The sequence below is a fragment of the Chamaea fasciata genome, unplaced genomic scaffold, assembly GCF_029207755.1.
Source record: "Chamaea fasciata isolate MVZ Bird 193981 ecotype frontalis unplaced genomic scaffold, bChaFas1.0.hap1 SCAF_24, whole genome shotgun sequence".
NCBI lineage: Eukaryota > Metazoa > Chordata > Aves > Passeriformes > Sylviidae > Chamaea > Chamaea fasciata.
The window spans coordinates 3,761,603-3,777,661 of NW_027094109.1; the positions used below are offsets into that span (position 1 = coordinate 3,761,603).

General features: G+C 50.5%; 1 protein-coding gene across 10 annotated transcripts in view; it reads right to left on the reverse strand.

Annotated features, from left to right (window-relative positions):
• Positions 1 to 16,059, reverse strand: part of GRAMD1B (GRAM domain containing 1B) — a 96,092-nt gene that overhangs the window by 42,386 nt on the left and 37,647 nt on the right. Inside the window, exon 1 of one of the 10 annotated variants that reach the window (XM_066203471.1) lies at positions 13,839 to 13,859. The exons of 7 other annotated variants lie outside the window; for them this stretch is intronic. In XM_066203471.1, the coding sequence (XP_066059568.1) occupies positions 13,839 to 13,843 (5 nt within the window). In that variant the 5' untranslated portion in view covers positions 13,844 to 13,859. Of the gene's footprint in view, positions 1 to 5,854; positions 5,971 to 6,812; positions 8,537 to 13,838; positions 13,860 to 16,059 lie in introns of those variants that run through there. 2 more of the 10 variants (XM_066203473.1, XM_066203470.1) reach the window with 2 other exon arrangements.

Below are 16,059 nucleotides of genomic sequence, written 5' to 3' on the forward strand. Positions count from 1 at the left end.
CACAAAGCTCCTCAAGGTGGGTTTTTCAGTCACAGCCCAGCAAGCTGCACAGGAGCAGCATCAGCACTGACTTGCTCAGAGCCGGCAATTTTATTTTTGCCCAGCTCACACTGCCATGGCCACACATTTTGGTGCCAGCTCTGCCAAGCACGACCTTGGGCAAGATTCTGTCTTCCAAGCTTGTTTTTTTAGCTCAAAAAAGTAAATCCATCCACATATATCATGTTAGGTGTGTGTGGATTCTCACCTTCGCAGAAATGGGGGGGGGCAAAAATAACACCCAGGCTTTCTTTGGCTCTCCCTGGAGTCGGTGGCACGAATACCAAACCCAGGAGGGCTGAATTCCCCTCCTGCTCTCTGATGACTGGGAAAAGCTGAACATTTCTCACACGAGGGACTCCACGGACGGAGGAAACGACGAGTCTGTTAACTGAACTGTGGACGGGCACAGAAAGCACGGGGCTGCCCCTGCCCTGAGCCCCTCTAAACTCGCCCCGCTCCTGCTCCTTCCCTGGAGCTTGAATCCAGCCCAAGGCACAGCCATGACGAACGCTTTCTGCAGTTGCCATGGCGACCAGGGCCTGCAATTGAACCAGGAATCAACGCCTGAAATGCCAAAACGGCTTGACCCACTTTGAAAAAAAAAATAATTGTAATAAATGACGCTTTAGAGACCTAATTGCCCGGAGCTCATTCAGGGCCTCACATCCCCCCGCAGAGTGGCCTTCAGTAGATGAGACACATTAAGTGAGGGACAGAACACAAACAAGCCCACCTAAGCAGCAGCCCCTTTGCTCCGAGGTGAAAACCCCTGCAAGGAGCATTTTCAGAGCACAGAAGGCTGAGTTTGTCCCCTCGGTTTACGTCCCTAAAGGAGAAACCTCATCAAAACACCATCAGCAAGCCTGGCGTGGATGGGAAGGGGCCAAACTCGGCTCAGACGTGGAGGAAAAGCATCAACACCTGCAGCAGTGCCAGTGAAGAACCTGCAGCCTGCCAGCATCTTGTCTGTTTTAGCAGAAATTGTAGTGATAGGACAAGGAGTAGGAGATTCAGACTGAACGAGGGGAAATTTAGGTGGGATAAATGGAAGGAATTCTTCCCTGTGAGGGTGGGCAGGCCCTGGCAGAGGGTGCCCGGAGAAGCTGTTTCTGCTCTGTCCCTGGAATCCCAAGGATGGGGATTGGAACAACCTGGGAGAGGGGAAGGTGTCCCTGCCCATGGGACAGATGATGTTTAAGGGCCTTTCCAACCCAAACCATTCTGGGATCCCACAAGCTTCCCTTGAGCTGGTGAAAAAGAACATTTGGCAATGCACGGACCAGCCCCTGGCCAACCCTGCCCTGAGACGCCAGGCAAGACACAGAAAGGCCAAATTCCCGCCTCCAACAGAGTATTCCCTGTAAGGATCTGAAGCAGGTGATGAGCAGAGCTTCACCAAGCAGTCATTTTTGGGAAAAGTATTCCACAAGTTAAGTTTGGTGTTCTTAAAACTACAAAGGAGCTCTTTACAATGGAGAACTCCACAAGAGACCTGACTTCGCTGCAGTCTGTTGAATGAATTCTGCAGGAATGACACCCGGGCAGCCCCGAAGTGACACAGAAGTCTGTCCATCCCAGCAGGTCTGAAATCACCGACTGACACAGGCACCCTTGCAGCAGCTCCTTCCCAAATCACAGGGGCCCCAAGAGCCAGCAGCCACCTCCAGCAGGGCATTGTCACAGCACCTGTGACACAGATTGACACAGCAAATCCCTTTGGCTCTGCCACTTGCAGGGTACGAAGCAGAATTCAGCAAGAAGCAGAAAAAGGACCACAGAATTTTGCAACTAGAGCAGCTCAGCTAAACAAGGAGGAGTCCCGGGTACACAGCATTCATCACCTTTGGTGTGACCACCACCAGCTCCTCAGGGGGCAGAAAAACGCCAGGGACACCGTTCCCTGCAGGGAAAACACGAGGGACACCGTTCCCTGCAGGGAAAACACGAGGGACACCGTTCCCTGCAGGGAAAACACCAGGGACACCGTTCCCTGCAGGGAAAACACCAGGGACACCTTTCCCTGCAGAGCATTTCTCGACCCCTTGGATTTCCTCAAGGAAGTCCTGATCTGGAAAGCTCAAAGGCCTCCAAGTCTTCAGTCAGTTTTTAAAGAATTCACTTTCCCAGAGTCATCCTGCAATTACTCACTTCTCCCTGCAGCACCGACCTGCTAACGAGCTCTTCCAGGCCCAGGATTGGGGCTTGTTCTGCAATTTGAGCTGAATTCGGGAAGTGCTGAGCAATATGTCCCCAAAGCAGCGAAGAAGCACATATTGAAGCACATATTGAACCCTCTCTGTCTGAAATCTAAGGGCTGTGCTAAGTCAAGGCTGTGCCTACACTCTCCTGAACAAGACCAGAGGAGATCCTCGAGGACGACAACACAGAACTGTGCTGATAGTCTGGAAAAGAGCAGCAAGGTCAAGGAGGCACCTCAGGCCTGGTTGGAGCGTTGAAAAGAGTTAATTCTTCTCAGAAACAGCTATTAGAGGGGTTAATTACACGCCTACAAAGATACTTCTCTGCCATCCAGTCTGACATCAGTGGAAAACGAGGAGATTCAGAAGCTCATTATGCAGTCTCCCAAACAGCAAGCAGATGGTAACAACTTTTGATCACCAACCTACACTCCCTTCAAAGTGATAATCCAAGAATGAAAACCTGCACGGATCCTGGAGCAATTCCCTGGGCCCACCAGTGCTCTACAAGCAATAACAAAATGTTATATTTCTATTACATCTCCCTCCCAGCAAGAGAGACAAAAGAGAAAGCAATAAGTCAAAAAAGCGATGACACCTGCAGGGCTGTGCAGAAACCAAGGAGAGTTTCACGACAAGTGCTTTGGAAAGAATCATAAAAATAGTCTGCCTTCTGCGCGGTTTTTTTTAGCAGAAAAGTCCAGGCTTGTTTAAGATTTATTCTGACATTTTGCAGAATGCTGTCCTCCCATGACATCCAATCACATGTTTACATATTCATGAAATAAAATTAATGCAATTATTATGCCTCAGAGGATTAGCAAATCACTGCAAGCATTAGGAAGGAATTTGCCTTCTGCCCACAGCCAGCAGTGCGAGGATGGGCAGATGCATTATTAACCATGTCATTGTCCCCGTGGATCACCCGATCCCGGTTACCACTGGAGACAGACCCATGGACAATCGGCCTCATCTCTCACAGAAACTCCCCACGAAACCTCTCCCTTCCTGCTTGGAGTGGCTGCAAAAATCCCGAGGAAAAGCTGGAAAATGTTTCTGAAATACAGCAAGATAGATCTTAATAATGAAGTCAAATAATGCACCAGTCACGACTTGGAAAGGGTCAGTAACGCGCAGGGAACCACCACGGGTTGTAAATCACACCCTAATCCCCTCCCTCAGTCACAAATTATTATAATTCCAATGCTCCAAAGGGAGGCAGGCCACATAAAACAAAGCACGATGGATAATACAAAGGAATCTGGGAAGCAGTGAAGGGGAAACAGCACCAAGTAAGAATTTCACATCCCACCCCGAAGGCGACAGACACGGCCCCAGGACTGTCACCTGCAGGTCACCCACTCTACAGCTGCGCTTCCCGAGGAGGAGCAGATCCAGGCTTTGTTTTCCTCCCCTCCCCACCACAAAGTCAACACCTCTTGTTGTTGACAACAGCAAGAGCTGCAATGTCTGATGCTTCCATCAACATCTCCAAGCCTGGAACTTGGGGCAGAAGAGAGCTCGCAAGCCTTGTTGAAAAAAAACAAACAAAACAACAACAGACACTGGTAAACCACCTTTGATGTGAGGAAAAGTTTTGAAAACCTGACAGCTCAAAGGACAAAAATAAAAATTAAAATAAATCTGAGCCTGTTTATTTTAATCCTCGTCGTATCCAAGCTAACATCAGAATCCTTCAGTGGTTTGGGGATGCAATGCTGCTGTCACATGTGCTTCATTTCAAGGGAGAGCGAGGTAAAGCAACAGAGCTGGTGATAAACACCCAGGCCCACTTTTGGGTGGCGATGTAGGTGTGACACCAGTCCCAGATTCCCTCCAGAGGAGCTCAGGCACTTTTCCCTGCTGTAACTCCAGCGAGGCTTCCCGGACTTTACCCCTGGCACAGCACTGTCCCCTTGGGCACATCCCAGCCTTGTGGCAGGGGTTCCACAAAGCTCAGCCCACAGTGGGCCTGAGGAAGACCCTGAGGAGGGCTCTGAGGAACAGAGGAAGGCTCTGAGGAAGACCCTGAGGAAGGCTCTGAGCAGGGCTCTAAGGAAGGCTCTGAGCAGGGCTCTAAAGAAGTGAGGAAGGCTGTGAGGAAGGCTCTGGGCACGCCTCGCAGGCAGCGCGGGGGCGGACAGGGATATTGTGCATCAGGAGCAGGAGACAAAGCTGGAGCTCTGCATCTTCCCACTCACTCCCACAGCTCGTCAGCCGTCACAAGTTAATGGAAGATGTTGTGATCTTCAAAGCTGGGATCAAAGCGACTTCCCTTTGTTCAGCCCCTGACGTTTCCTCCCTTTACCTTTCTGAAAATAACAACGCGACAATTCCTGGTTGATTTCCCCCTGCTTTGCTCCAGCCATGCAGCAGCACTGGCCAGCTCCCAGTTAAAAACAGAGAGGGTCAAGACCCCTCCAGTCCAAGAGTCACAAACTGCCCTTTGTCCTGAGGACCTGGCCCAACCTTGCCCCTCCTGCAAGAGATTTTCTCTTTCTTCATCCAGCCCTTTATCAGCTGGGGGCTTCTCCAAGAGAATGTTGGGGGTTCCGAGTCACGGCACTGCTGTAAAAGACACCCCGAAGATCTGACCTGAAGTTTCCATCCTACTGAGTCAAAATCACAAGCTCCATCCTAAATTTACCAGCTTCTCCTGCAGACGCATGTGATTTAATGGAGCAAGGAACAGGGATACGTACTCTTTTCTAAACCAGCATTTCCATGATGCACAGGACAATGCCAGCCACCAGTAATCTAAGAAAATGCGAATTTGGGGGGCCTTCAGCAGATTCTCCCTGTCTGCGAACACACATAGTGTGATGGATCCCCACTTCCTACTGTTCTCCCTAGCCAAAATAAAAAAAATAAATAATTTTAAAAAGCCACCTGTATAGACTGCACAGCCTGAAAAAGCTGCACAAACCAAATCCTGCCTCTCCCCATCAGTGCAAACACACAAACACCGGCGGAGGAAGGCAGAGCGGAACCACGAGCCCTTGTAGAGGCAAGGGAGCACATGGGCAAACAAACCCAACCATATCCCTGCAGCAGCTCCGTGACGCAGCCAGCTCCGACCCCCTCCTGCCTGTCTCTCTTCCCCCGGACCCAGATGTTACGGCAGGAATAACTGTCCCCGTGGGGATGGGGGATGGGGGACACAGCAGGCCGTGAAGGGGAAACCAGGAGGGGTGAGGGGGATGAAAGCTGCAGGGGAGAAAAAAAAAAAAAAAAAACAACAAACCAAACCGCAAACAATCAGATTTGCCCATTGTTTTGAACAATCGAAAAGGCTGTTTGAGCAATTCCGCCCCGCAGGAGAGGCAGGGCACGTGCGTGGGGGGGGGGGGAGAACAGGGAGAGAGAAAACAGAATAAATAATAAAATGAAATGAAATGAAATAAAATGAAGGGATCAGCCCGGCGGAAAGGAAGAGGAACGAAGCATCTCCGCACCATGATGTCACGCCGCCTGCTTTCCAGCCCCCCGCACGGAGAGCAGCAGCAGCAGCAACCAACATGGACTCCAGCTTTAATCTGCCTGTGTGCGACGGAGCCGAGCCCTGCGTGTGCCACACGTGTGTGACAGCCAGCGGGGACAGCGACAGCACTAACCTGGCAGCCATTCGGGAGCGTGGAGCGGGCGCGCAGAGCAGCACCGGCAGCAGCAGCAGCAGCTAGGAATTCACTCGGGATCGCTCGGCATTCATTGGGGGTTCATTCATTCATGCACTCGGCAGCGGCCAGCCGGGAGGGTTACTCACCTCCTGCAGCATGGCACGGCCCTTCCCCGGGGCTCTCAGGGGCTCCGTGCGGCCGCAGCCGGACACGCCGCCCCGGCCCCGGCCATGCCCATGCCCGTCCCCCCGGTGATGCTGCCCGGTGCGGCCGCACACGCTCCGCGCACACGCCTGCGCAGCGCTTTACATAATGCGCCCACCCCTGCCCGCCCCGCTCGCCTCTCCCCTAACGCCAAACGGACCCCCCGAACGCTTTTAGAGGGTTTAAACAACCCCGGGAGTTAAAAATCCGACAGGTTGGAAATGTTTTGTTTGTCCTCTCTGCGTGCGCAGCGCTTTGCATAATGCGCCCACCCCTGCCCGCCCCGCTCGCGTGCCAAAGAGACCCCCAGACGCTTTTCGAGGATTTAAACAACCCGAGGAGTTAAAATCCGACAGGTTGGAAATGTGTTTGTCCTCTGTGTGTGTGCAGAGCATTAAGTAATGCACCCACCCGGCTTGAGTCTCCCCCTAATGCAAAAGAAAGCCTCAAACACTTTTAGAGAATTTAAACAAGCCTAGGAGTTAAAATCCGACAGGTTGGAAACACTGTGTTTGTCCTCTCTGTGTGTGCAGAGCATTAAACAACGCGCCCACCCCTGCCCGCCCCGCTCGCGTCTCCGCTAATGCCAGACACCCCAAATGCTTTTCAAGGATTTAAACAACCCGAGGAGTTCAAATCCGACAGGTTGGAAATGCTGTGTTTGTCCTCCCAGCGTTTTACATAATGCACCCACCGCCTCCCTCCCTGCGTGCCCCGCTCGCATCTCCCCCGAGGAACCCAAAAAACCGACCCTAAACTCTTGCCAAGGGCTTCAACAAACACCGGGAGTTAAACCCCGACAGGTTGGAAACATCGTGTTTTGTCCTCCCTGCCGCACACGCGCTGCGGGGAGAAAGTTTCAAAGCGTGTAAGCAGGAACAGGCAGGAAAATTAAACCCTAATTAAGCGGCCGCGTGGATTATCTGAGCTGAATTAAACAACGCTCATTCAGAGTTTAAGGTGACCTCGACTCAATTTAGCCAGCTCCGTCTAGGAACCTAATTTGTGGGAGTTTTTTTCCCTTTTTTTTTTTTTTTTTCTTTTGCAGTGCTTATCCATGTGTAAACAGGCCGAGGATTTTTAAAGAAACATTATCAAGCAAAGTTTACAGCGTTCTCAGCATTAGCACGTGGTGTTTCTTTTGGGGACGCTGTATCCCCTCCAAACCTGCTGGGGGGCATCTTTATTCCAGAATAAGGAGATGGATTTCAGTCCCTTCCATTACAATAAATAAGGGATAATAAATCCCCCTTGGTACAACAAAAATTATGCTGAAGGATGATAAGAGAGTAAAACAATCACCCAGCTTGCACTTTAGCTCCCAGTCTATGAGATCAGGCCTTGTGTGTGCAAGGAAATGGTGTAGAACTGAACTGGAACTGTACTAACACCCTTGATCCAAGCACAAGTGTGGAATTACACTGAATTATTGGACTCAGGGTGCTGTGAGTGACCCCTCAGGGCCACACTGACAACACAGGGCGCTGTTCCTGAATGCTGGAAACACTGATCGCTCTGCCCTTTGCCTGCTTCGGTTGCATTTTGCCCCTTCCATAACCACAGCTGAGCATTTTCGCTCCTCTTTACAATCAGTCCCAGCCTTGAGTGCTGATTCCCAGAGGAGCACCTTCCCACAAGGCTGATTATCCATCATTTCTCTATCATCAAAACCAGTGGGAGCAGCAGGTGCTGCAGGAGGCTCAGACCAGCGTGATTCAAAGGATTTCAAGCTGAAAGCAGCACCACCATACACACCTTTGTATGGACACCACAACCACCACCTTCGTACTACTCAGAGATTACACCCAGGTGCACATCAATTCACTGTTTATGTGCCACTGTTCTGGAAAGTTCATGGCATCCATCAGCCTGATGCCAATTTTGTTGTTTGAAATGCTTCCCAAAGTTTGCCGGCTGGAGAACTAGAAATTTACTTCAAGGAAATGACATTTTACCTTCAATTTTCCCCGCTCCCCGTGCCCAAGGATGGTGTGACTCCCACTGAAACACCATGTCCGGGATTGTATCCAGGTTCAGTGAGTGGATAACCTGGATAAACTCGGATGAGAGCAACCAGCACTAAAGGCAGCGGCACTGAGTCCTTGCCAAGGAACGGCAAGATTTAAATGCTCACCTGGAATCCAGGTTTGATCCCACTGGGGATCAGCTGGAAGTGCTGGAAGCTGAAGCTGGATGAACCCTGACTAGACAAGAGAAACCTATTTTGGGAAGCAAACAAAACTAACCACTGTAACTAATTCAAGGCTCAATTGCCCATCTGTGGCAGACATTATTATGCAAGGGTTTGTGTTCTCCCAAACACTGTTCTGTACCTCGAACCAGAATCAATTCAAGCCTCACGCTCTGCATTCAACAGGACTTGGAATGAGATATCTGAATGGTCCCATTTTGTTTAACAGCCTACGGATCTTTCCAGTGTTTCATTCTCTTCCAAAAAGTGAGAACATAATTCTTAGCCTCCATAAATTTTGATATATTTAGTCTGGATGACTATTAAGGTTTGAATAGATATTTTTCAATAGTCAAGTGAGTTACACTCACCCAAATGCTGTGATAAATTCTATATAACGGCTACTTCACACCTGGAACACACAAAGGCTCAAAGCAGGTCATGGAGTGGCAGGATGGACACGAGGTTAAGTCTAACCCACCCTTCAGACTGTCAGGAGAGAAGACGAATCAAACAAAATCCTGCTTCCAAAAACACTTTAAGACCAGTAGTAAGAATGCAAGACTTACTTAGAGAAAAGCTTCTTAAGTTATCTGGTGTGGTGTGCAAGGGGCAAAGTTATGGGGAGTTTGGAAAACCACACAGCGCCTCAAAAGCTTTACAAACTTCGACAGATCGGCAAAGTTTCACCCCAAACTCTTGGGAGGACAAACAGTTTTTGCATTTCTGCAGCACCATCCCTGGCACTGAGCTCATTCCATGGTGATAAGTTAGATAATACTGCACTGGGAGAGGATCTTTAGGAGCCTTTAAGGAAGCTCTTCTGGACATAAAGTGGCAAGTTCCTGCCCTGTTCAAGAGCTGCAAGAATGCATTTTATGTCAGCTGGGGTCGCTTACACCAGTCTGGTGTTCAAGGCTCAAGGTAAGGACTTTATTTCATGTGTGAAGGACAACGCGAGCAGGACATGGTCACACACCACAGCTCTGCCAGGCCCTGCAGGAGGACCAGAGGCACATCTGGGGATCCCTCCCTCCGAGGATGCTCCAATTTCGGGCACGCCTGTGCCAGGCTCCTCAGCGTCCAGGCAGGCAGCGCCTTCTCCTTCCCCAAACTGCCCCCTGGGTGCCTGCAGGGCTGTCCCGCCGCCTGTAACACAAGCACTCTCATGCATATTGCATCTCCCAGCCCCGAGGAAATGAGGCACTGTCCGAGTAATTAAAGCCCGGGGCTGATGACAGATCCGTGGGACAGAGCTGGGCCCGGGTGTCCGGGCCTGCAGAGCATCAGGTGGGGCTGGGATCAGCTCTCCAGCCGGCCAGAGCAATCCTACCCTCCCTGTAAACCACACCGGTTGTGCAGAACAAAAAGGAGCCTTTAAAAGTCTGTCTGCAAAACGTCAGGCGACAATGAGCCCCTGGATTGGAAAACGCCGAGGGTTTCTCGTTTCCCCCCCCCATAATTCTTTGTCCGCCTTTAATATGACCTGGTTTGAAAACTTAGATCCACCGGGACAGCTGCTCCCCAAGATCTCTGCTTGTCAGCTGAGTTCAGACAGAACCAGGGGGTCACCCTTTGATTGTGTTTCCAGCCTTGTCTTTGAAAGAGACACAACAGAAATGTCAAAAAAAAAAAAAAAAAAAAAAAAAAAAGTCTTGAGGGAAAACTCAGTGCAACAACCTCAGCATGTGCGAGCAGGATGAGCACTAGCGGGTAACTGGGTGGCAATTAGCATTTTGCACGTGTTTAATTTGCTTTTTGCTCGTCCCACAGCTGCTTTTCTTGCCATTCACCCTCTTTAGGGATGAATGGGTGGACTCTTGACTGCTCAGCATGGGCCAGGGGCAGTTCTCTGGCTGGGATATTGGTGCTGTTTGACAACTCCTGCTCAGCCCATGGGCGCTACTCCTCAAACCCCACAGGATTCACACCCTGTCAAGCAACAAGAAGCACTCTCCCTTTTTCTCTTGTGGAAAACGGGCTCCTAGACAGGTGCCAGACCAAGCAAGACATTTCTGAGCCTGCAGTGGCATTTTCACGGAGTGCGTGGATTCCTACGGCAGTGGGGGCTGGAGGAGGCAGGGAATCATGTGCTCACAGGCATGGGGAGGAAGAGGGGGAGGAGGAGAACAAGGGGAGAGAGAGAACAAAGTGTCAACATCTTAACTGGGACACACAAAGAGCCAGTTCTTAGTAAGAACTTAATCCAGGATTAACAAGAGGTCAGCTACCTCTGCAAGGAGACTGCACTAAAAGGAGCTAATTAGCTCTCCTTAATTGCACAAAGGGAACCACACAGAATTAAAGACATTCAGCAGCAGCAGGTCCCACCTCACCCAGGAAACACAGCCCCACCTGTTGTCCCCAACACCAGGATCAGACAATGAGCACGTGGAGAGCCAGGAGCGGGAGAGGGGCAGGGATGGATGGCAGGGAAAAAGGCTCCGGGGAGGTTCAGCATCAACAAGTGCTGGAGGGAGAGCTGGAGCCTCCACCAGCCAGGAGAAGCATTTGTAGCACGGCCAGAATCTGTCTTAGACAGTTTCCTCATCAGCCACTGCCGTGGAGTGCCCCAAATCCCTGAGGGAAGCACAGCTATCAGTTCACAAATAGTGATGTCAGTGAGGATGTTCAGTGCGGTTCTGGCATTCTTTAAACCAATGTGATCTCTGAAAACGAGGAGGAGGAGTAGCACAAGGCAAAGCAGTTTTTTTCCCTGTAGGTTGAGGCCAAGAGAATCCCATCCCAACACGGACAGGCACAGCAGGATAAACACCAGCATAAACGGAGAGCACACGGCCAGGTAGCAGATCCCACCTGGGAGCCTCCAGTTTGGAATGATGCAGTGGGAAAGGCTGGCTGAGCTGCCCAGCCACAAATCCCCTGCCTGGAATTCCTGACCACGTGTTGCAAAGACACTCACACACTTTAAGTTCCCTGTCAGCTTCTGCTTGGTGCTAAATCCATCTGTTGTGTTTTTTGTTTTGTTTTTGTTTTTCCTGTGGATCCACTGCATGCTCTGTTCTCCTGCACTGGTGCATGTTTTACCCCAGCAGCCCTTGCTGTGCACTGACAGATAATGGATCCAGCAGGCAGTGCGCTCGAAAATGAAGATTATCAGGCACATCAATAACGCCAACAGATGTCTCTGAGATGGAGCACTGATAAAAGGAACTCCTGCGTTTATTTGGGTTAGAGCACCGTGCTGAGGGCTGGGAAGATCAGGCAGACACAGGCCCGAGTGCATCCCAGCAGGATCAGCTCCCAGTTTCAGGGAGGATGAAGGGGAAAGCAGGTCGACCAGGGAAGGCTGCCCTACACACAGAGAAAAAGAACAGGAACAGGAGCTCACACTAATTACAGGTCCCTGGGAAATCATCACAGCAGTGCCTCCATTATTTATCCTTCTTTTCTCCCCTCAGGACAGAGTTAAATGTTATGCCACTGTACTTCCAGTGACACTGCAGAGGCAGCCAGAAGGGACAAAGCGGCACCAAAATTTCACCTCAAACCCAACACAAACAAAGGAGTTCTTGGGATGCCACTGGGAATACGAGACATCCACCCCCTCCTCTGCTCCCAGGAACCGAGCAGCAGCCCTCAGCCGTGCTGCTCCTGTGCAGGCCCAGCACAAAGGGAGAGCTCCCTGACAGCTGCCAGCCTCAATAGCTGCCAGTGGGGAGAGCAGAGTGAGCGCCCACGGAGCTGTGCCAGGGGCTGGGCTGCAGCAGCCTCCTGGTACAGACAGCCCCAGCACCCCTCTGCCCCCATTCCCCCTGCTCCACTGAGCTGGAATAGCTCACAGCTCGTTCATGAGGAGAAGGAAAATTGTCCTAATAGTCCTAAAACGGTCCGTGGTCCGATCTCTTCCTCCAGCACTGGCGGGTGCAGTGTGTGCCTCCGCATTGTGTTTTTCTGTTATGGCCATTCCAGCTTCTCCGTTCCTCCCAGCTGTCCCAATCTGTTTATCCAGGCAGACAGCAGCCTCCTGCAGCCTCCTGCAAAGCGCTGCCCCAGTCTCTGCCTTCAGACCTGCCCTGTGCCTCCTCGGATTTGCAATCCCAATCCCAACCCGAGTGGATTCATCCCTGCTCCCACTGACTTCCTTAACTTTGCTTGGCCCTTCCCTCCAGATTCCTGAAATCTGCTGGGCTCGCTCTGAAACTCACCACTCTGAAACTCACCAAAAACACTAACAGAGCTGCTCAGCTCCCAGACGACAGAATATTTCTCCACCTTAAGTCTTTTCCCCCCATCTCCCTCCCACCCCCACTGAGATTCCCCCATCCCAGCCCCGCATCCTTTTCCCTGAGGAGCCGCCTGACCTCCCAGCACACACACACACACACACACACACCAAGGAACGACTCCCCCGCCTGCCTGGGAGACGAAAAACGAGGAATTAAACGATTCCACGGCCACCTGTCAGCGCATCGCCCTTCCCGGGAGGTTCCTCCCCGCTCCTCCGCCAGCTCCCCGCGGCCCGCAGCGGTTCTGCCGGGGGACGCACCATGGAACCGCCCGGGAACCTCGCTGCTGCTGCTGCTGCTGCTGCTCCGAGGCATCTCCCGGCCGCCGAAGGGGTCTGACAAAAAGATTCCCCGCTCTGATAAGGGCTTGGCATGGCTGGAACAAAGCCGCCTTTGCAATGCGCTGCCCGGCTCTGGCATCCGAGCCGGCCGCTGCCCACTGGGGAGAAAAGCTCCCGCTGTGGCTTTAAGGATGTCCCGCATCGCCCGGTTAACCCTGGCTGCTCCTGGCTGCCGCCGCCGAGGAGAAATCCCAGGATTTCTGCTCCTCTCCTGCTCTTACCCATCTGTTCTCCTGCCCTGGTGCAGCCTCTCTGCGCTGCTGCACAGCCCTGGCATCCCGAGCGGAGCTTTATTAAATATTCGGGGCTGCTGCACGGCCCCGGCATCCCGAGGGGAGCTTTATTAAACATCCCCGTCCTCCCCGCCGTGCAAACCACCAGGGAGCACTTCTGTGACGACAAAGGAGCAGGGCAGTCAGCGTGGACATAAACATCCCTCCAATTACCTCGAAATTCCACTTCCTCAGCTCCCACAAAGCTCTGGCTTTTCACCCTGAGGGGCTGCGCGCCCTCCTAAACCTTATCAGCAACGCAAACCATCGATTTCCCCGCTAGAACAGCAGGCAGCAACAGGAAATGCTTAAAATAAATAAAAATATTTGCCTTCAACGCTCGGGCATTTCCAAGTTGGAACTCTGGGAAAGGCCACCTTCTGCACGGAGGGTTCTACAACGCAGAAGGTAACAATGTGACTCATCTTGAAAGTGTGTATAAACACACTTAAAAAACCTGTCTGGGGAAAAATAAACAGAGCCTGTGCCTGATTCCCGTCGGGGAAAAGCAGGAACACAACCCTGCTGCTGCCCTTGGGTTTGTACCTACTCCAGGCAGGTGCAAGAGAGGAAACAACGCCACGAGCAGCAATTTAAAGAATTTAGAAAGCAAGAAAGCAGCACAGATGAGCAGGGGAAGAGCAGAAAGCAACTGAAAAATGTTCCCGCACCATGATATAGGAGCAGGGAGCACTGATGTGACTGGAAGCCGATCAGTCTCACCTCATGGAATGATGAAATATTTGCTCTGTATGATCAGTTAATCCCAAGCAGGAACACGTTTAGAAGGGTGGCAAACAACCAGACAGATTTTCTTGCAGAGCAATAACCGAGTTCAAAGGAAAGCAACAAAAACATCCCGGCACTCATGAGGCTCGTTTGTGAAAACAAACTTGAAGGGTAAACACACTGGAGTGGTCAACAAATATTTGAAGAATGTAAATATTGAAGAGAAAGAGAAGCTGCATTAAAAGCTTTGGGGGTTTGTTTTTTGGGGTTGTTGGGTTTTTTTTCTGAACAATGGGATCATAGGAAATTGTGGGAAAGAAACAAGGCTGCAGTCAAATCCTCACAGCCAGGAGCAGGAGAGAAGTGGAATAAACTCGTTCACTTGTCACGCTCATAAACAGCAATAGGTAACTGTTAATAAAGACAAAACAGGATCGCAGAACCACAGAATATCCTGAGCTGGAAGGAACCCACAAGGATTATTGAAGTCCAGCTCCTGGCTCGGTACAGGACACCCCACTGGGAGGAGCATGGATCAACACCTCAAGAATATCACACTTTTTTCAGTCTCTACTTCTGCTTTCCAATATTTCCATTTTTTTAAAGAAATGCAGAGCTCTAAAGGTTTGCAATGATCAATGTTTGGTGTTAGGGCTGGCTGAGCGTTACAATTTCAAGGATTGTTTTGACTTGCTGCATTTTTTTGTCCCCAAAACTTCCAGGACGAACACACAGACAACCATGTGGTCTGGAGCTCCACGTGGGAAATCTTGCAAAGTGACATCCAAATCATCCCGAGTGCCTAATCTGGCCTGTGATCCTTGAAAGAACAGATGTCCTCAGGATAATTATGGGATGTCCAAACACGAGCAAGGCACAGGTTGTTTTGGGACAACCATAAGGATTCAGTTTGTGGCTTTGGGCAAGTCCCCTGTGAGAAGTGCAGGGACAGGGATGGATGTTTGCATTTCCCATCCTGGCTCTTACTTCAGTAGAGTTTGCTCTCTTTAGAGAATTGTTTAAACTCTTAACTATTTCTTTGCTCTCCTAAGCCCAGCTTCCAGCAGGGAATTAATACACAGCTATTAATAAACACATTTAAAGGAAAAACACCTTTAGTCTCCAAGTGCCTCATCTGCAAACCAGGACTAATTCCACTTCCTTTCTTCTACCCTCTGCCCATCTTGACTATTTAGGATGGAATCTCTTCCTCCAAACTGGAGGTGGGGCACTGAAAACCTCCCAGCACAGCAAATCTCTTCTTTCAAGAGCCTCTTTTGCTGTAAAACAACACCATTTTAGAAACAGCTCCATTTCCCAGATCAGCTGTGCTATCAGCCGCCTTTAAAACAGAAAAGAATCCACGGGGAACTTATTCTTCCTGCTGGAAAAAATAATACAGCAGGTATTTGAGGCCATGATGCAGCTTTAGTGCCCTGGAGCAGCCAGTGAATATTGCCCAGGTTCTGTGAGCCCTGGCCTCCAGACACATCCTTCTTTCACGGCCTGCAGCTAAGCACGGGCTCGCCTCCCAAACCTCATTCCCAAAATGTGCATCAGGTTGTGCAACACATTTCTCTACCAGCTGACAGCCCTGAAAAAAAAATGAATTCCAGCTCTGAGGGCTCCACAGAGCCCTCAATCTCCTCACGAGCAAAGGGCACTTCTTCCACATCCCCAGAGCTGCTTTATTGCTGGTCCTGAGGGGTCAGAAATACACCAGAATTACAGCTCTGCCTCTCCAGCAGCTCTCTACAACCCCTCTGTCTGCAGTGCAAAAACCTTTTCATTCCCAGCCCCTCGTGTGTCCTCACTGCACCAGGGCTGAGACCCTGCAAATGATCTCTGCAATCCTTCTCCTGGCCTTTAAACACAGCCCGATTTGCTCACTATTTCATTAAGGGAACGACTCTAATTAGAGGGAGCTGTTCTTGAACTAAACAAGTTGTGTGTTCCCCCTCCAGCTAATTTGTTCTAATTTTACATGCATATCTGGACATTTCTTCTGTTACCAAATCCTTGCTACTCCTCCTTTCCCCCTCCCCCCAAAGTCTTTATCACTCCACTCATTTTCTCCTCAATTTTTCTCCTTTTTCAATTCCAAGGCCTGAAATTAGCTGTGGTGCAAACCACGTTCTACCAAACCTGCTATTCCGAGTGGTTTGAAAATTATTCAAAATATATATCTCAAATATATGAACCTCCAAAAAAAGAG